At 35.6% G+C, this 21045-nt stretch overlaps 1 protein-coding gene across 1 annotated transcript in view; it reads left to right on the forward strand.

The window, feature by feature from the left end:
- Window positions 1-586: 586 nt before the first annotated feature.
- Smp_190090 (mucolipin, putative) overlaps window positions 587-21045 on the forward strand; it is a gene marked incomplete at both ends in the record, with an annotated part of 34056 nt that continues 13597 nt past the window's right edge. The window contains 7 exons of the mRNA XM_018790489.1: window positions 587-1246; window positions 3419-3610; window positions 4467-4614; window positions 8715-8820; window positions 11834-11930; window positions 16355-16750; window positions 18277-18423. Of these exons, the coding sequence (XP_018646220.1) occupies window positions 587-1246; window positions 3419-3610; window positions 4467-4614; window positions 8715-8820; window positions 11834-11930; window positions 16355-16750; window positions 18277-18423 (1746 nt within the window). The remainder of the gene's footprint in view (window positions 1247-3418; window positions 3611-4466; window positions 4615-8714; window positions 8821-11833; window positions 11931-16354; window positions 16751-18276; window positions 18424-21045) is intronic.

The following is a 21045-nucleotide window of genomic DNA, read 5'->3' on the forward strand; positions in this document are numbered from 1 at the left end:
AGTTAGGAAGGAAGCGTGTGATTGTATAGTGTTTATGTTCTTTTGGCGTATAATAATAATTTTTTAAGTGAATTTCGCTAATTAGTGCGTTTATATATTCTTAAATATCTGACTATTTGACCTGATTACTAATTGTATTATTGTTTCATTATATTTCACATATATTTATTCTGATTTCCAACTCTGCTATTTTATTTGTGCGGCAAGCTATTTGTTTCATAAGCTGTGTATTGGTAGTTTCAACGTCTAAAAACTCCGTTTTGCGATAATTCTTACTAATGACTATAAATTCATATTCTGTAGTGTTATGTGTGCTTGGTTCGAAAATGTCTACTTCCTTTGATCACCAATACAGACATGAAATTCTGTGACTAAACAAGAGTAAACAAGAGTAACTTTAACACATTACCATTGTTCACTTATTTAATGTCTGTTGTTCTATTGTTCATCTTTTCAAAATTTTGGAATAATTTGACGTTTCAATAATACAAGTTTAGTAATAATTATGTTTTCCCGATGTAAATTCTCCCTGCAGGTATTATAAGCAAATGTATTCTGTTTAAATTAATTCCAGTACTCGCCTGCTATGTCTAAACGTTTTAAGAAGGAGAAAATTGTAGAGAATACTGGCCACATCGGACCTTACAGGTCTTCGGATCCCCTTTCTGCTAGTAGATATCGTAATCAATCCTCACCATATCAGTCTTACTTCGAAAGGAATGATAATAACGTTGACGAAACACACCTCTTTGTGCCTCCTTGTTTACACTTGCCGCCATCTTATATTCCACAGGTGAATCATCCTGATTCCAGCATCAGTAATAATGATAATACTACTACTAACAAGCATGGATCTCAGGGTGTCGTAGAGAAAGTAATGCTTCATCTCGTCAAGTATTTTAACAAGCCACTGAACAATGCATCACATGAGCGCACTAATTGTAATTACGTACACACTGATACAGCACATGAAGAACGTCCACTTATTTCTGATCATGATGAATATAGTGGTGATCATGTTTATTCCACTGCAGCAACAGCAGGAGCATCAACATCATCACCAACTACTGAAGATGGTGCGGATTCAACAGCTTCTACTTTTATAAATCCAAACGAAGTAGAAAGCTGGATGCGTCGTCGGTTGTATTATCATTTTATGACACCTGTTGGTAAATTTCATGCCAAACGACGTATTCCATTTAAACTCTTCGTTCAGATCCTCAAGGTGTTATTAGTTACAATCCAGGTAAGTCTTTTCATAAGTTTCGTTAAAATCTATTCATATTTGTTTTGTATCTTTTGTGTACATGACTGGTTCCTTGATTGCAAATTTCCGAATCCATACTTAATCCACGGAGGACAACTCACCGACTCATTCGAGGTAAAGACCGGTGTTAGGCAAGGTTGCTTACTCTCACCCTTTCTCTTTCTCCTGGTGATCGACTGGATCATGAGGACGTCAACAACTGGAGGAAAGCACGGGATACAGTGGACAGGCAGGATACAGCTTGACGATTTAGACTTCGCGGATGATCTGGCTCTTCTATCACAAACGCAACAACAAGTGCAGGAGAAAACAACCAGTGTAGCAGCAGCCTCAGCAGCAGTAGGTCTCAATATAAACAAAGGGAAAAGCATGACTCTCCGATACAATACAATATGCACCAATCAAATTACACTTGACGGAGAAGCTTTGGAGGATGTGGAAACCTTTAAATACCTGGGCAGCATCGTTGATGAACACGGTGGATCAGATGCAGATGTGAGGGCGAGGATAGGCAAAGCAAGAGCAGCATATCTGCAACTGAAGAACATCTGGAACTCAAAACAATTGTCAACCAACACCAAGGTTAGAATTTTTAATACAAATGTTAAGACAGTTCTACTGTATGGGGCGGAGACGTGGAGAACTACGAAAGCCATTATCCAGAAGATACAAGTGTTTATCAACAGCTGTCTACGCAAGATACTTTGGATCCGATGGCCAGACACTATCAGCAACAAGTTACTGTGGGAGACAACAAACCAGATCCCAGTGGAGGAAGAAATCAGGAAGAAGCGCTGGAAGTGGATTGGGCACACTTTGAGGAAATCACTCAATTGTGTCACAAGACAAGCCCTCACATGGAATCCTGAAGGTTAAAGGAGAAGAGGAAGACCAAAGAACACATTACGCCGAGAAATGGAGACAGACATAAGAAGAATGAACAAAAACTGGATAGAACTAGAAAAGAAGGCCCAGGATAGAGTGGGTTGGAGAATGCTGGTCGGCGGCCTATGCTCCATTGGGAGTAACAGGCGTAAGTAAGTAAGTAATACTTAATCTTATTTATTTACTGTTCACACTAGATAATATTAAAGCCTGTAGTCTTGGCTTACTCCCTGAACAGCTATATTATGATGACACCGAGTATTAAAGATCCATATTCGTTTTTTGGTTATACAGATAAACAGGTCAGATCTATGAGATACGGTAACGCGAACCGAGGCTCATTCTTCCTTGAGCCTGAACACCTGTTTCGTCATTACTTGAGACTACAGAAGCATGCATCCACGACCCCTTCTGTAAACTGTATTCAGAGCTGTTAATGTTGATATCATTTTAGTGACGGATACAAATTTCGGTGATACTTCTCACTTACAGTTTCTGTAGCTCAATTCTTGTTGTGTTTTTTTTACTGAACTTTTCCCCTGTCGTCTTGCTGTTTTTCAATGTGGCAACTTGAATTGACAGATTTGGGCTAGATTCTACATTTATAATTATATTATTTTATGGTTGTCCTTATCGTATCATTGGCTTAGTGGTTAAATTACTCGTTCAGCCAATAAGTAAAAAATTCGCACTTTGAGTAATTAGATCAAAGCAGTTAGAAAGTTTCACCAACCCTAAAATATACTGTATTTCTGATAGTCGGATATGCAAATTCGTGCTCAGCATATGAATTACATGTACAATTTGGTCAGAAGTAAAGACTGTACACTCATTAGTGGTACTAAATAATATTGCGATTTGTCTTGGTTTTAAAGTTTTTAAACGTCTGAAGTTGTTTAGCACATTCTTTAGTCTTGCATCTGTGTTTCACCATCATTTTAATCTAGTTTATTTTTATTAGTATTAAGGGTTTATGGAGATGGCTGAATTTTTTTGTTCACATCGCAGACTGATTTTAGTTAAACAACAATTGAGAACCACGAGGGGCTGGCCAACTGTTTCATCCTAGTACCAGACTCGTCAGCAGTCCTCGTCCATGAACTCATAGGAAATCGAGACAATGACCTTTCAGATCTCATGTTGTGTTCTTGGCCTATAAATCACAGCTGGTATTCAATGGTTCATAGTTTCTAACTTTAATCAGTTCACGATATTTGAATTTACTTTCTCTTCATTTCTTTTGATTCCCCCATCCCGAAAACCCAGTTAATTGAATTTGGATTTTATCGGGCAGCCCATGTATCTTTTGGTGATGTATCACATAAAGCATTTTGTCATCTATACTTACGTCAATGGGATTCACAATATGAAACATTAGATTATCCACCAGCAACTGGTGATTATGCTGTATACACAGTAAATGATTTTTATGAACACGTTGGTTATACTATCACCCAGGTAAAAAACAGATTTAATTTTATTTTCATACATTCATTTTCTTTTTAAAGAAGGTTCATGATTAAAAATTTAGGCCTAAGTTGTTTCATCAAAATCATGAACTGATCTAAGTTAGACCATCATTAAAAACCTTTAAGTGCTGAATCACAGTTTTGTCCAAGTATGGGACTCAGCAGTGCACATCCAAACTGGTGTACTAGTGGTGATAAAAATAATAAAATTACAAAAGTCCTAGTCAATAGTTTAACATTAAAAAATAGGTCGAATTTGGATAAATGGACTTTAAAACAATCATCACAAATCACAATTGAAGTTTCTCTGCAAGAAATGTGTAAATAATTAGATGTCGAAGAATGTAAACCGAAAGAGTAAAAAATGATAAACAAATACGGGGTGTGAAAACTTTAACAAAACCGTTTACTGAGTCATACCCGGTCAAGGCATGTGCAGCTGTTTCACGAATTTCTTCCGGACATACATACTAGGATTGTCGGTTCGGATCCCTAAAGCTTCTGCTGTATGTTTATGTAATCAAGTGCCATAAGAATTGAAAAGACAAACTTGACAACTAAACGTAACTAGATATGTAAAACCAAGTTAAAAAATTGTTACGGGGGTTGTTTGTAGAGGTTGTTGAATTTGAAGTTTCAAATCAAGAGACTGACACCTTTTAAGGTAATCATTGAAAGATAGGAAGCATGAGTAGACACTTGTTTCATCCCTGTATGTGACTACTCAACAGTGAGCACACACGACCCCATTAAGGATCAAATCTACGACGTTTTATTTGTATTGTCCTGTTTTGTTGTGTTTCTTGTTTTTTTTGTCTTAATCGTTTCGTTCATTTTCGGTACAGTTCAATAAAACAAAAGAATTAGCCATTGGTGGTTATATGTTTGATTCATTGAATCGAACAATGAAACTGTGTATGAGATATGTATCTCCTACGACAGATGAGAATAAACATTCTATGCTCAGTGTATCATATATACGTGAATCAGAAAGTGAGTTTGTTATTGCTGTAATAAGATTCCCTCATTTTCTCTCATTCACTTCTAATCCTTACTAATAGTATATGTACGACGTCAATATCAATTTTTTTACGTTGTGAATGTTTTGTGTCATTACATTTAGTTTCCAAACTGTACAGTTGAGTCATTACAAATCAGATACAATAAGGTCCCAAAATATACTCATCAGCATTTAGTTCTCTTCATTGTTACTCGTTATGATCTTTTTTGAGAGTTAAGATATTACTATTTGGAGCACTGAACTGGAAATAACTGTTTGAGTACTCAGTTTATGGTTAGCAGTGAAATATGTGGCATTTATTTTACCTTATTGTGAACTTGTCAACTAAATATATCTGGATCTTGCTGAGTTACTTAACCCAAATGTCTATGTAAATGTTTACAAGATCTAACCCAATTACTCTTCAGTAGTAATGACTATATCATCCTTTGGTAATAAATCTTGAAAAGATAAATGAAAAGGTTTAATTGAATAATTCAAAATACAGACTAAGTACAAAGTAATATGGGTTTATTTTTATGTCATAGGTTCTTATCAACTACCTATAACCATATATATAGGCTTATTGTCCTACTGAATATCAACATAAAAATATCCCCTCACTACTTATAATTATGACAACATTTAGTAGGTCTATACCTGTAAAGAATGATTTGTAAACTGGGACAAAATATTTATTTTATTTAGACACATAAATATTGGTACAAGGAGGCACCAGATACATATGCGCCGCACAAATCTCATTTGTTTTGTATGAGAACTGTGATACTGCCCAGGTGCCCAAACCGAAACAGGTAGTTTTCTTAGGGGGCCACACCCGGAGCCTTTGGCCTAAAGGTCTGATACACAAGGCAGTGGAGCATCGTAAGGATATGCAGTCCCATGTTAGCCGGTGACCAACGATTGATTCGTGCGCCATTTGTTCCCTCAGGATCCTGGAGACCATGTGCACCATTGGTTTGGAATCAGGGTTGTCTAACTCCCCTAGGTAAACTTTCCGTGTCCACCAACCCGGTTAGAGCGCCGGACATTCGCTTTTCGTCCTCTCACTTTCATGAACGACACCCCCGCCACGAAAAGTCAGCGAGTAGGACTTTCCTGGTAGAGGCTATATACGCGTAGCCATGTGAGAGTATTTCGAGAGGGAGAGTGGACTCTCCCCACTCTCGGCCGTACCAGGGAATTTGGGGGCAGGGACAAAATAACCACAAACTATTTAGTTGTACTATACAATAATGTGCAATAAACTAGACAGTAATAAGATTGCAACTCTTCAGTGTTTCGATAGTCAAACATAACAATGATAATAACAACAATGGTCATAATAATAAATTTGAAAATTGTACACCACACACATACACACTTATCGAAATGATGAATTAGTGACGCTTGAGAAAAAAATATCATTTCGGTGAAGAAAAGAGAGAAAAAACACTTATGATTTGAATTCCATTATTATTATTATTATTATTATTATTATTATTATTAGTGGTAGTAGTAGTAGCAGTAATAGTAGTAGTAGCAGTAGTAGTAGTAGTGTGGTGTGATCTATTTATATCCATATAAGTAGTATATGGTGTTGGTCAGACATAGAATGTATTTTGGCAGAAGTCCGATGAGGGAATAACTGAAATGAAGCGCAATCGGTAGGAAAATGCACGAACAATGGAATTAGAGAAGAAACAGTGAAGATTGAGACTGTTGGTTGTTAATTTGCAAATTAACTGTCCATTGTATGGTTTTCAGAATTTACTGAGTTTGTAATTTTTGCTTAAATACATTCGATTGTCCCCAGTCGTGTTCTGTTCACTACAGTAGTAGTATTAGTAGTATTCCTATTATTCAATGAATAAAATTTGTTGTTTTGAAAATAATAAACAAATTAACAAATAAGTAGTATGAACATGTATTCATTTATTTTTATTTGTCTATATGTCACAGAAGACTTTGATACATTGAGTATTCTATACTATTGCCTTTATGATAATGATATTGGTAAATATCATTTAAGTGTATACATTTTAACTTATACAATTCAATAAGTGTTAAATGTGTACATTATTATTTTATTGTTTATTTAAACATATAAACATTGATAAAAGGAAGTGTCAAATAGATATGCACCATAAAAAATCATTCAATTCGTGTAAGGGCTAGTATACTGCCCGGGTGCCCAAACCGAAGCAACTGGTTTTCTTCGCAGGGTTACTCCTCAAGCTTTTGATCTAAACATCTAATGCAAAAGGTAGTGGAGCAACGTAAGGTGATGCAGTCCCATAGTAGCCAGTGACCAACAATAGCTTCATACACCATTGGTTTCCTTAGGATCCCGAAGCCCATGTTCATCATTGGTTTGGAATCAGGGTTCTTCAGCTTCCCTAGATGCATAATCCATATCCACCACGCTGTTAAATCGCCAGACATTCACTTTCCATCCTCTTAATTTCATAAAGAACATCAGTGACGTGAGATGGCAGTGAGCAAGACTTCCCTGGCAGTGGTTCTATGCACGTGGCCATTCCAGAGCATCTAGAGAGGGAGAGCTGATTCTTCGCGTTCTCGGTCGTGTACAAGTACACATATTTGTACATATTATCAAAAGATTAAAGACTCTTCATCGATTTGTAAAATAATATACTTGTTTGATTATTGTTAAAAAGAGAAAAAGTGGATTAGAGAGTAGAATTGTAAAATAAACGTTTCTTCCTTGAACAATCAACAATAGGACTTTGGTATTTGTATGTACTCTAATTTATGTTCCACATCAGATTTGAGCTTACTTACTTACGCCTGTTACCCCTCGTGGAGGAGCATAGGCCGCTCATCAGCATTTTCCATCCAACTATGTCCTGGGCTATCCTTTCCAGTTCTTTCCAGTTGTTATTCATCCTTTTCATATCTGCTTCTATTTCCCGGCGTAATGTGTTCTTTGGCCTTCCTCTTTTCCGCTTCCCTTCAGGATTCCAAGTTAGCACTTGCCTCGTGATGCAGTTTGGTGACTTACTCAATGTATGTCCTATCCACTTCCAACGTCTTTTCCTAATTTCCTCCTCATCTGGAAGCTGGTTTGTCTTCTCCCAAGATTTAAGCTGCATAAACATAAATACTATATCATACAGGTCAGATATATAGAATACTAAAAAGTTTCCTACTAATTTGCTGAGATGTATAATCTTTTCTTGAAACAAAGACTTACTTACATAATAATCAGCATTAACAGTGTTATTTAAACAATTGAATGAATGGAAGTATCCACAGATTTTTTTATCAGCGCTTTCCAATTAAGAATCATATTGTTTTTCTCAATGAAATGATATTAACTATAGATTTGAGTTTATTAATTAATATTCGATTTCCAAATTATTGAAATTCATACATGGAAAAAGCTTTTTCATAAGCTTATGTTGTCCCCTAAAAAGACGATCTTTATATGTACAAAACTTTTCAGGTTGTGAAACTAGCAAACACCACACACATCGTGGTAGGTAGGTAGGTAGTGGTTAAAGATACATGAAATGAAATAGTTAACAAAGCCAACTGTAAAATATAGTCTAACCATTTATTTAACTTATTACTGTTACAAGCTATCACACTACGAGATGATAGCAATCAATGGTTAGAGACCTTGAATTACATGGCTCAAAATCGTTTACAATGGCGTAGGTGCATCCACTCTTTGTGTTCTACCAAATTCTAATCTTCTGTGTCCTTCATGTCCTTTCTGTTTTCTCTTTCCAAATTTATTTCACTGGATTACATTCCTTGAATAACATCTTCAAAATTTTGGAGCATACACAAGAATTGAAGTCTTAATGATGATGATAAGCAAAGATGGATAGTGGCTATCAATGGAATCCAGTTTGTCGCGCGTTTCGTTCTATTTGATACTCGTCAGCTGGATGTAACTGAGGAGTCCCAAATAGGACGAAACGTGCGTCAAACTGGATTCCACTGCTAACCACTATCCATCTTTACTTAAAAGAAAGATTGCATATAAGAATATAATATCTACTATTGTTATCGTTTACTTTATATTAAATGTATACACTTTATTTATTTATTTACTAAATAGAATGTACATCTATTGAAGTGAATCAAATCAATTCTGAACAATTAACTGATGAAAATTCAATAAAAACATTTTTACAGGATCATAAATTGGATATTAATTTTAATTAGTAAGCTATTCATTCATTCATTCATTTATTATAAATTCTCCTTCATTAATCATTTTACTATGTACACTTTCAGTTATTGAATTGAAGTAATGGTTCAATGGTTAAAGCATTCGATTTTCAACTCATAGATCGAAGACTCAAGCTCCACTCCATTGGCTTTAGTTTAGGAAAACTGATTGTACCAATGGTTTTCAAATTTGTAGTGTGGTTCATGCTCAATCACAGGAAACTGTACCTGGTAAATGAGCTAACAATAATCGTCAAGCTGTAGGTTCGAATCACAGCTTACATGTTTAAAAAAACAAACAGACCAACATAGTATTAGTGAGTACTGGACTACTGAAATATGAATGTTCAAGTGGTCAATTTTTGAGAGAATACGATAATTTATCTTAAAATTCTCTTCCTTTTATCGGTTTAATGCTCTGGCGCGAGACTGGCAGGTCCTGGGTTCGAATCTCGCGAGGTGGGATCGTGGATGCGCACTGCTGAGGAGTCCAACAATAGGACGAAACGGTCGTCTGGTGTTTCCAGATTTTTACTGGTAGTCCAGCTTAGATTAACTCGGAAATTCGACTGTGAATATACATATGGCTTTAATTTCGAATATTAATCCAAGTATCAAGAAAATATTTCTTGCTTAACGGTTATTACAATAGAATTAATCCATAAACGGGTTTGTTCAATAATCGAATCTAAATTTTCACTTATTCAAGGTGTTATTCAACATAAAAAAAATTAATTTTCGATTTATTGTATCACATGCACAAATCGATTTGTACACTGATAAAGGGGTAGAGAAAGAAAAGTGTAACCCTTTGTTTTTAATCATCCATCATTCGATAAATTTACTGATCAATTTCACTGAATTATGTCATGAGATGTAGATTTTTGTTGTTTGTTGAGTCCATACAACCAAACATAGTTAATAGCCATATCATAATAATAGATTATGCATTTGATGAACGGGCTTAGATACCAACTTCTTAACCACACTCTCTAGTTCCAAGAAATCTACTGTTGAACATCGAACAGAAAGCAGAGGGTGAAAAGTATGTGAAAAAACGTCATTTCGTAGATTCATTCATGTACAAAAAAAGCATAAGTGTGGAACTATCTATGGCCTGGAAATTCCAGAAGCTTTTGAAAACTTTAAGTCCGAGAGCGAAGTTGTACTATGGACTTCACAGAGACTTGATGACAGTGTGTTGTTTCCATCAACCAACATGTGCAACGGTTCTTCCTTCAGATAATCGGGAGGAGGAGTTTAGATTAAATCTGCCTCAAAAATGTAACACCTCACCTCACGGATCTGCATTTCCGGCTTCAAGTCTTTTCGAAAGTACATGTAGAACCACTCGAAAAAATTTGAGATTAGACCTAAAGGGTTTAGTTCTTGAACAGTGCGGCCATGCTCCCACATAGTGACGATCACTTATAACCCCATTTATTTTTCAGGTACCTCAAGAAGAATTATCCTTCAATGGTATGGGGACCCGAGAAATGATAATCAACTCTGGTGGTATTTAAAGTTACCGAGCTTATGCATAACTTGGTTTCAGTTTTATAGGGGTGATGGCTTTTAGTGGTTGAATCACTTAAGTACATGGTTGGTAAATAATGTACATAATGTTGTCTTAACTGTGTTTTTACTCCTAGAACTGAGAGTTTCACATCCCAATTTATAAAACATACTCTGAAAAAGTCGTAATAATTCAAAATGTGAAATCTGTCTTCATATAAAAAAAAGAACTTTCAGCATTTATTTGATTTAATTACAGAATTGGCAACGATTTTAGTCTCTCCCTCTATGTCAATTAAACATTAATGATTACTAAGCAAAGATGAATAGTGGTTAGCAGTAAAATCCAAAACGCGCGTTTCGTCCTATTTGGGACTCTTCGGCTGGATGTATCTGCAAGAAAAAACGCGCGTCCTGGATCCCACTGCTAGCCACTATTCATCTTTGTTTATAATGCTTGTAAATAAAGACTATATCGAGGCAATACACACAGTATGCACATATACCAATAAGAGACTGATCAATTGCAGTCCTACACATCAATGGGAAGATTCAAACAAACAATACCGAGTGAATTAATGATTACTACTTAGAATTTTGCCGCTTGACGTCTAATATTCCATGACTATTCCAGAATAATCTCATAAATATATTTTTCATGTTATCAAGTGTTAAAATATCCTTATTTAATATCTAATTTGCATTTATTGGGAATAATTTTGTTAATCAACTCAATATTTTGTATTGAATGTAAAATTATTTGTCGGGATTTTTGACTGATAGAGATATTAATGTGAATATATCTTATCTAATTATCGGATGCGAAACTTCTAATAAGTGGCTTAAAGTCGAACACCGTAACCATTGAGTTACCGTTCAAACTTACTGTGATTACAAGACATTATGGGACTGAACCTTCTAACTTATAGATAAGAGTTTTGTTTGTCAAAGTTATGGAAGTAATCTTTATTTGTTTCACTTCTCTCAGTATGGAACACTGACAATCAGCATCTACGTTCAAGCCATATGATGTGTTCTATCTGACTTTATGATCAGAAATAGTGTTCATTGTTAACCCACAAAATATCTTAAGCAGAAATGAGTGGTGGCTAACAGTGGAATTTAGGGCGCGCGTTTCGTTCTATTTGGGATCATTCAGCTGGATATACCGGCATCTCATAGTTGATATTCGCTTTGGGACTTAAAATCAAAAGCTTTTGTTTCAAACGCCATCGCGTTATCCGCTTAGCTACAAAGTCCGAATAGCCTTTTGTTTGTGCAGTGGTTTGAATTATAATTCGTGTATATTGGTTGTTTGGGAAGCTTAAAAACAACCAAAAACCATCTTTTTTAGCACCATATGTTTTCTCGTTTTTTTCATGTTCCTTGGAAAATTTCTGAATAATCATTTTTTTCTCTCACATACACTTTATTGTCGTTCAATCAACTATGGGTTAACTTTATCCCTTACTTCTTCTCATGGAATTCCAGTTTACTTGGATTTGATATTCATTTCAATTTGTTATCTCCACCAATTTATCAGTTGGATTGGACACAAAGCACTGAATGTTATCGTTTTATGATTAAGGTATGATAGACAACTTTTTTTCTACACCCTATTGTTAATGTTCTATTTTAGAATGTATTTACTTATTAAGTTTTGATGTGTTTTTAACGTTTACTCACTATTTCTTCACCGAGTAGTTGTAATCGATGTCATTCGATAAGCGGTAACATCTCTAACGCTCTGATTTAAATCTCACTGGGTTAGCATTAGTTCTCTTAATTTGACAGATGAAGCTGATTAGTATCGATGACTACGGAACCTACATTAAGCATAGTATCCTATCAACAACTTTCAACTGTTTTAAATGAAAAATCTTCATGTGACTTAATTATCCACATACAAACATCGTCCGATAATTAAGTTATATGATGTCTTCTGTTATGACTTTATAAAAGAAGAAGGCTGTATGCCAATTCGTTATGAATTTTATGTCCGGCTTTTTATCATGTGAATTATTTACCAATCGAAAGACGACTTTTCCAATCTTAACACTGTGACAAATCAATGACGTTCAACTGGTATGAGCAGTCTAGTATCCTTATTGGCCCTTTATCCGCCTAGCCCTTCCAATTGAGTCCAGAACACCAATGACAGGTTCTGCTATGCGAATCATTTATTTCAAACATGCTCTGTTTATGTACCAGATAGACAAACGGCATCACACCATAAAGGAGAAAATAATATTTGTACTACAAGATCAAGCCAAATGTGGCTGTGAATGTGGGGTACAATAATCAATAAACTGAATATAATTTAGGGACAGTAATTGGTACAGTAATAATCCATAGGTCAAAATAAAGCTTATAATAAGATGAATATAGATATCACACAATCTAGTTACTCAATAGTTAAACCATAAGAATACATATAGAACAATCGTCCATTAATAGGTCCAGGAAGCTACCCGTACTTATATCTCCGCTAGGGTATAACATCTTCCATAGCGAACAATCCATTTCTAAGATAAGATTACTGACTATTTGAAATGATCAATTTTCACTACCTAATTAACAGATTTATTTTTTTATTCATTTCAAAGAGATAACCATTCTCTTTTTCATAAATGATCACAATATATTAGTACTATTGTTTAAAAGCTAATAACCATTAACAAGTCGGATCATATGAATAATCCAAATTTATTTGGTAATTCGATGTTTGAGGTCATCACAATATTCAAGATTAGTCATTTATCAGAAGGGGTTTGGTGGAGATTTTAGTAATTTTATAGAGTTGAGATCATGAGTCAATTGAAGCTAGACCATGATCGAAAACGTGGAAGCACTGAAAGGCCGTTTCGTCCTATTATGGGATTCCTCAGTGGCAGTGCGCATCCACGATCCCGCACTCGCGAGATTCGAATCCAGGATTTACCAGTCTCACGCCAGAGCACTTAACCGATAGACCACTGAGCTGGTATCCAACGGTGTTAGTCATTTATGTGTACATTTCATTACCTACTGTTAATTGAACAGTCTGTCCAATGTTATTTAGTTTACACTATTTTAGTTCTACCATTTCGTGGAGCATTTTTCAAATATAAAATTCAGCATACTATAACATGCACAATCATAATAATCATACAACCTGGCATAAATATGGGTTAGCTCAAATGGTCATATCGAATGAGCACAATGAGATGCCAAATAAATTGTAATGATAGTAATATCAGCGATTTTAAAGAAGATTAAATATTATAAAATGCAAAGAGGAGATGGATTACATCCAGTTATCAAACACAGATATATTAATTAGTTGAAGGTAGTTGGGAAAAAACAACTGTTGTCTTGGATTTTATGCTAGTTGGCACTCATTTACAAGGCTTACCTTTAGTTCCTGTAGGAGAACCACTGTTATTCAACTGCACGGTCTGAAACATTATCACTGATCTATTTGAGCCATAATTGACCTATAAGACTGAGCTATTTACGATTAATTCATCACCAAGTTGTCGATGTTTTGTTTATCTAATTCTTTAGTGGTAATCAAATTTTATAGAGTTGAGATCATGAGTCAATTGAAGCTAGACCACCATCGAAAACCTAAAAACACTAGACGGCTGTTTCGTCCTATTATGGGACTCCTCGGTGGTAGTGCGCATCCACGATCCCGCACTCGCAAGATTCGAGATTCTATCGACTATTCTACAAAGGAAGTATGATTACTTATCATTATCAAACATAACGATATCAGATATTGAAGACCTATTGATTTATACCAGAAACATAATTGGTATAAGTCCATAAATATTGTGATATTATACAAAGGCCACAATTCGGCATGTATTAATGTATTTGACAATGTTATATATTTGAACAAAATGGTGAACTTTTACATCCGTTAAGACTATAAATACTTCAACATTGTGTTATTTGTATATTAGAAAGGTAATTTAATAAAGGTCAGAATGATTTGGACTAAAATGTCAAGTTATAATCATCATCATCGTCATCATCTTGATAATCTAGGTAATAATGATAATAACATTGTGTGAATATAATATGTATTGAGAGAGATGTTGTCAAGGTAACCATGATAAAAAGGTATTCATGTGAATGTGTAGATTAACAAAGATATAGACACAAATGAAGTTGGGAGGACGATAAAAGGTTTATAATATCCAATTTAGGTAGGTATCTGGTGAACTTTTAAAACAACAGAAATATATCTGATGAGTATATCTATAATGGCCGTACTCAGAGGATTTTAACCATTGTATGCTCGTAAACATGTGCTAGTAAAAAGGAATCATGGAATCTATTAACAGCGTCATCCTTTCACATTTGGTAGATAGTGAACATCATATTAAAATTGATAAAACTTTGAACGAATTATATAAACAACCTTAAAATCAAACTGTGGATCTGTAGAATGATTACAGTTGATTAGGTGTTCAAGTATAGAACTCCTAACTGCTTTCCTTTCACTGTTGTAGAACCAAACTGGGTTATGTTCTCGTATTCGAGTTGAAAGTTAGCGCTGGCTACGGCCAATGTATCTTGCTTCACAAGAGCAGGTGAACTGGTAGATGCACATGGAGGGCAACCAGACGCTTCTGGTTCTACAAAGATAAAACTTTCCCTGTTTTACATCAAGTTCTAATGTATTCTATTCACATGATTTATTGTATTATTGTTATAATGATTACAACTTGACACTTTATTCCAAATCATTCTGACCTTTATTAAATGACCTTTCTAGTTTACAAATAACACAATTTTGAAGTATTTATATCTTAACGGGTGCACAAGTTTACTATTACTATTACTAATATTAACTGTACAAACTGATTATGTAAACAATTGTTCACTTAGCAAAGATGGATAGTGGCTAGCAGTGGAATCCAGGAAGCGCGTTTCGTCCCAACTGGGACTCGTCAGCTGGATGTACCTGCATCTCAGAGTTGATGTTCACTCTTGGACTCGAACCCGGTACCTTTCGCTTCATCGCGTTATCGATTCGGCCACTTAAATATTCTTTGTTTATGAACATTCTATGGAAATTTTCAAACTGTTGATAATTGGATATAATTTACTCAAGTATAAAGTAGATATACTGCTTGTATCTGGATAAACAGTTATGTAATCTACATGGAGCTATAGTATAGTATGTGGTTAAGGTGTTCAATTTCGTGCTATCAAGTTACAGGTTCGAACCCCGTTTCATCATTAACCTTTCCAAATAAAGAATGACTCATATTTACATATTCGGTGAATGAATGAGATGCAGGTACATCCATCTGACAAGTCCCAAATAGGACGAAACAGTCAGTCAGTCGATTGATTATGAATACAGTGGTCTTGAGTGCTGTTCGAGGTATGAGGGCAGTTATCACTTCCAGGTTGCCTATACCGTGGAAGAGTTCTTCTAAAGGTACCTGAAAAGGAAATTGGGTTAGAAGTGGTCTTAATGACCTGAGGGCGTGACCGCAGTGCCCAAGGGACAACTGCTTGAGGTCGGTCACACATGACCTTTTTGTGGGTAGTTTTTGTGTTAGCTCCGTACTTGTTGAGACCTTGCCACCGAAGACGGATATCCGTGGGATAAGGCGAGGTGTGCATTTTTAGGGTCGACATTTTCTAACCCCACCCCTCCTTGTGGGAAGGCAGCATCGCTGTTATGCTGGTTGTCTGAAGGAAACACCTTACTGCTGTCACACCTCTGTACAGTCAGAAGTACAACTTCGCCTTCGGATATTGCGACTGCTGCTTTTAGTCTTAACGCTCTTCAACCGACCTGTCTAGTATGGTAGGACCTTGAGGAACGATTGTTCTAGCCAATATCTCTCGATTGGTTCATCACGATAGGCAAGCCCGACCACCACATCAAGGTAGCAGCAACGGTCGTAAATAGGACGACACGCGCCTCCTAGATTCCACTGCTATCCATTATCCATCTTTGCTTAGAATGTATTATTTATTATTTAATTTACTTTATTGATAAAGATATCTTTAGAAAATCCTTCACAATCTGGTCAAATGAAAATTATGTTACGTGCACCATATGCATCAACTCCATGTATTGATATATCAAAACAATTACATCATTATCAATCTATAATGGATTCATCATTTCAACAAAACTCTTCTGGTTCCAGTTCCTCTTCTTCTTCTACTTCAATGATTACCCAACACTATAATGATGATGATGAGAAAAAGTATCAATTATTAGTACATTTTTGGAATTTATTAAATTCAACATTGAATCAATCCATTGAAACAAAATATATATTCTCACGTAGATTATTAGTTATTCTAATTGATAGTTGTACATTAATACTTGGAATTATTTCATGTTTACTGTGTATTCGATCTATTATTCAAGGATTTCGTATATGGCTTGTAAGTAGTATTTATATTTATTTTATACAATATGGTGGTGGCTGTATTATGTGATTGTTTATTTAAACACATAAATCTTGGTACAAAGGGGCACCAGATACATATGCGCCACACAAATCTCATTTGATTTGTGTGAGGGCTGTGATAATGCCCGGGTGCCCAAACCGAAGCAAGTGGTTTTCTTAGGAGTTCACACACAAAGCCTTCCATCCAAAGGTCTGATACACAAGGAAGTGGAGTATCGTAAGGAGATGCAGTCCCACGGTAGCCGGTGACCGACGATTGATTCACACTCCATTTGTTTCTTCAGGATACTGGAGTCCATGTGCACCATTGGTTTGGAATCAGGGTTTTCCAACTTCCCTAGGTGGACTTTCCGTGTCCACCGGCCCGGTTAGGACGCCGGCCATTCGCTTTTCATCCTCTCAATTCCATAAACAACATCGGTGTCAGGAGAAGGCAGTGAGTAGAACTTCCCTGGTAGAGGCTATATACGTGTGGCTATATGAGAGCATTTCGAAAGGGAGAGCCGATTCTCACCGCTTTCGCTCGTACCAGGGCATTTGGGGGGCAAGTTATTCGTTACGGTTTCTTGAAAATTTATTTCAAAATTATTAAATCCCAATTTAGTAAATAGTCTAAATAGGATTGTGTTCCTCAAGTAAACTATGCCAATCTTATGTTCAATCATATGTTGTGAATTATGTTTCATGTAAATAATTAAAGGTCTACTGATCGGTAAAAGAATTTTGTTAATAAGATAATGAGTGACTTATGACATTGTTATTTTGAATATAAAGATCATACTGGAAGCGCTTGATGACACAGTAACCTCTAGTAAACGAAATAGACTTGCTGTCCTATTATTTTCTCTCATAGATCATTTTGAATAGCTCACTATGTATGTTGATCTGGTGAAGCACACTGATTACTGTAAATGTTTTGTCTGTAAACTATACATATCGATTAGTTTAGTCAAGAAAAAACATAAGCAATCAGGTTTATGTAGAATAAATGGTATTTGACTAGAAACATGTGTATTCTGTGGTCTAAAAATACACGAGCAATGCTTCGTAGACACCTATGATTGAATACTAGTGACGTACGGATATCTATTGTTTATAGCTATTTTTCTTATCCATAAGGTAAGACGAAGCAAAATGCTACATGGCAAACCTGTTCTTTGGTTGTCAAACGGATATCTCACCTACCCCACAGGGGATGCAAGTTGGCAGAATCCAATCGAGCATTCTGAATCCGTCCTAAGCTTTTGTCTGATGAGACCCCTGAAATAAGTAAAGTGGTCGGTGCGCCCAACTACTTCTCCTCCTATCAGTAATTCAGGCGGTGACGCAAGCCAATCCTGAAGTAACATTTTACATATGGAGAGAAAGAACCGCATCACAATTATGCTTGCATTATTGCTTAAGTTGGTTCCAGTTTAATAGTGTATATATATTGTGTTTAATATTTATCACATCGAAGATGTGTTTTTTTCTTCCCATTTATTCAACTCAACATTTTAGGAGACTGTTGGATTCTTTAAGAATTGGTTTGGAATACAGTTGAATGGAGTGTTTTGGGAATTTGTTCGTCCATGGATTTTATTTATCATAGTTAATGATTTAGTCATTATTACTACATCAATATATGCATTGAGTACATTGAATCATGTAAGTTTTTATATAAATGGTTCCTCTAAAATTCAATGAAAATTGTTCGCTCAACTGATTTTCGATTAAAGTAAATCAGTAATCATCTTTAAAAAAAATAATAAGGGAGATAGTTGATAGGAAGTTGATGTTTAAGGTTTCAAATCCGATGATTTAACAACTCAAAGCCATTTGTCATTCTACTTTTACATTACTTACTTACTTACCAGTGTAGCAGCAGCCTCAGCAGCAGTAGGTCTCAATATAAACAAAGGGAAAAGCAAGACTCCGATACAATACAACATGCACCAATCGAATTACACTTGACGAAGAAGCTTTGGTGGATGTGAAAACCTTTACATATCAAGGCAGCATCATCGATGAAGACGGTGGATCTGATGCAGATGTAAGGGCAAGGACCGGCAAAGCAAGAGCAGCATGTGTACAACTGAAGAACATCTGGAACTCAAAACAATTGTCAACCAACACCAAGATCAGAGTTTTCAATAAAAATGTCAAGACAGCTCTACTGTATGGGGCGGAGACGTGGAGAACTGCGAAAGCCATCATCCAGAAGATACAGGTGTTTATTAACGGTTGTCTACACAAGTTACTTCAGATCCGTTGGCCAGACACTATCAGCAACAAGTTACTTTGGGAGACAACAAACCAGATTCCAGTGGAGGAAGAAATCAGGAAGAAGCGTTGGAAGTGGATAGGACACACCATGAGGAAAGCACCCAACTGCGTAACAAGACAAGCCCTCACATGGAATCCTGAAGGCCAAAGGAGAAGAGGAAGACCAAAGAACACATTACACCGAGAAATGGAGACAGACGTGAGAAAAATGAACAAAAGTTGGATATAACTAGAAAAGAAAGCCCAGGACAGAGTGGGTTGGAGAAAGCTGGTCGGCGGCCTATTCTCGATTGGGAGTAACAGGCGAAAGAAAGTAAGCAAGTAAGTAAATGTCAGCCTAAAGTGCTGTCGGATGTATACTGGAAGTTTCCGCTTCCCAGTTGCCTGAACTTTAAAAGGTTGATTATTATTATTATTATTATTAGCTTTATTCAATATTATATTATTTGGTACAAAATCGAATTCTCAGCATAAAGTATTTCAACATGTTTACGTTTCTTATTTCTTCATTGCTCCTGATGATAAACATTCAGTGATCGCCAGTTGGATGTCAGCAGTTCAGTCAATCGACATATGAATAATGTATATTCTTTTTGCTGCATGTTCCCAGCAAACACGACATCTCTGATTAGGCCTTTTGTAACCTTTACAGCGAAAGGTTGTACAGTTTTCAGAAACGCACCGGAATAGGTTGTGTGCTTAATAGCCATAATGATGTATTAAAACAACCAATATTAGATAACTTGTTGAAATATATAGATGACGGGAAACAGGTAGCCCAGATGTTTAAGCAGGCCGCCTTTTTTTTGATGCTTCTCGAGGACCTGAAAATGAAACTCGATTAATGGTAACGCTCCTAGAGACTTGTCAATGTGTCCACAGTACCTAAGGAAAAAATGCTTCAGGTCTACCGTTTATTACCATTTTTGTGAGTAATCCTAGGTGTGTTGAATTTATATTACTTAAACCGAAAATCCATGGAATAAGAAAAGGCGTGTTATCTTTTTTTGGGGTGGGGGGAAACACTTTACTTTCATCACACCCTAATACAATCAGTAATGCAACTTCATCCTCAATGCTTGAGTTTGCTTCTTTTATTCGTATTATTCTCCAACTTACGTGATTAGTAATTTTAGAGCGATATATATACTTTATGAAAATATTTTAGAAAATCATTAATGTTTTACTACATAATCAATATAAATTCTTTTGTGTTTCTAAGATAAAAAAAACAGGAATAATTTTACCAGTTTATGTATCCATCATAGTGATAAATCAATAAATGAATTCATCAAGTAATTTACTCATTAATATTTGAACTGATTACTTACCTAATTACTTACTTACGCATGTTACCCCCAATGGAGCATAGGCCACCAACTAGTAATTTTGAATTGAATTACATTTATTAGAAGAGAGTTTTGTAGAGATTATGGTAATTTCATAGTTGAATTTATGAATCGATTAAAACTAGACCATGAAGAATAACCTGGAAGCACTTGAACGGCCGTTTCGTGTGTGTTCTATGAGTTTGTTTTATTTTTTTTTCTATTGTTTTCTATGTAAGACTTTGTCATTTGAATCATGAGTGATTTTGTTATCTTTCATAATTCACAATTTCTTTAAAAATGACCCTTAAATGCTCTAGTACGGTTGAGGGTTGTGTTATAACGTATAGACTCGTAATATATATGAACGTGCACTTAGAGAGGAGTGAATTTATTGATCGGACGCAAATGATACATAAAATACGTACGAGCAGTCTTGAGTGCGTATCGGCCCTGCTATATGCCTAGCCCAGCCCGTTAAGTCCAAAACACAAATAACAGCCTCGGCAATATGAATCATTATTTACAAACATACTGGGTTTTTATACAAACCAAAGTAATCAATAAACTGATTATAACTCAAGAATCGTATGATAATAAGTCAAAGGTCAAAATAAAGCTAGTGATAAGAGAAATACGAATATGAATATTTCAAAGTTGAAATCATGAGTCAATT

The sequence above is a fragment of the Schistosoma mansoni genome, assembly GCF_000237925.1.
Source record: "Schistosoma mansoni, WGS project CABG00000000 data, supercontig 0080, strain Puerto Rico, whole genome shotgun sequence".
Classification (NCBI taxonomy): Eukaryota; Metazoa; Platyhelminthes; class Trematoda; order Strigeidida; family Schistosomatidae; genus Schistosoma; species Schistosoma mansoni.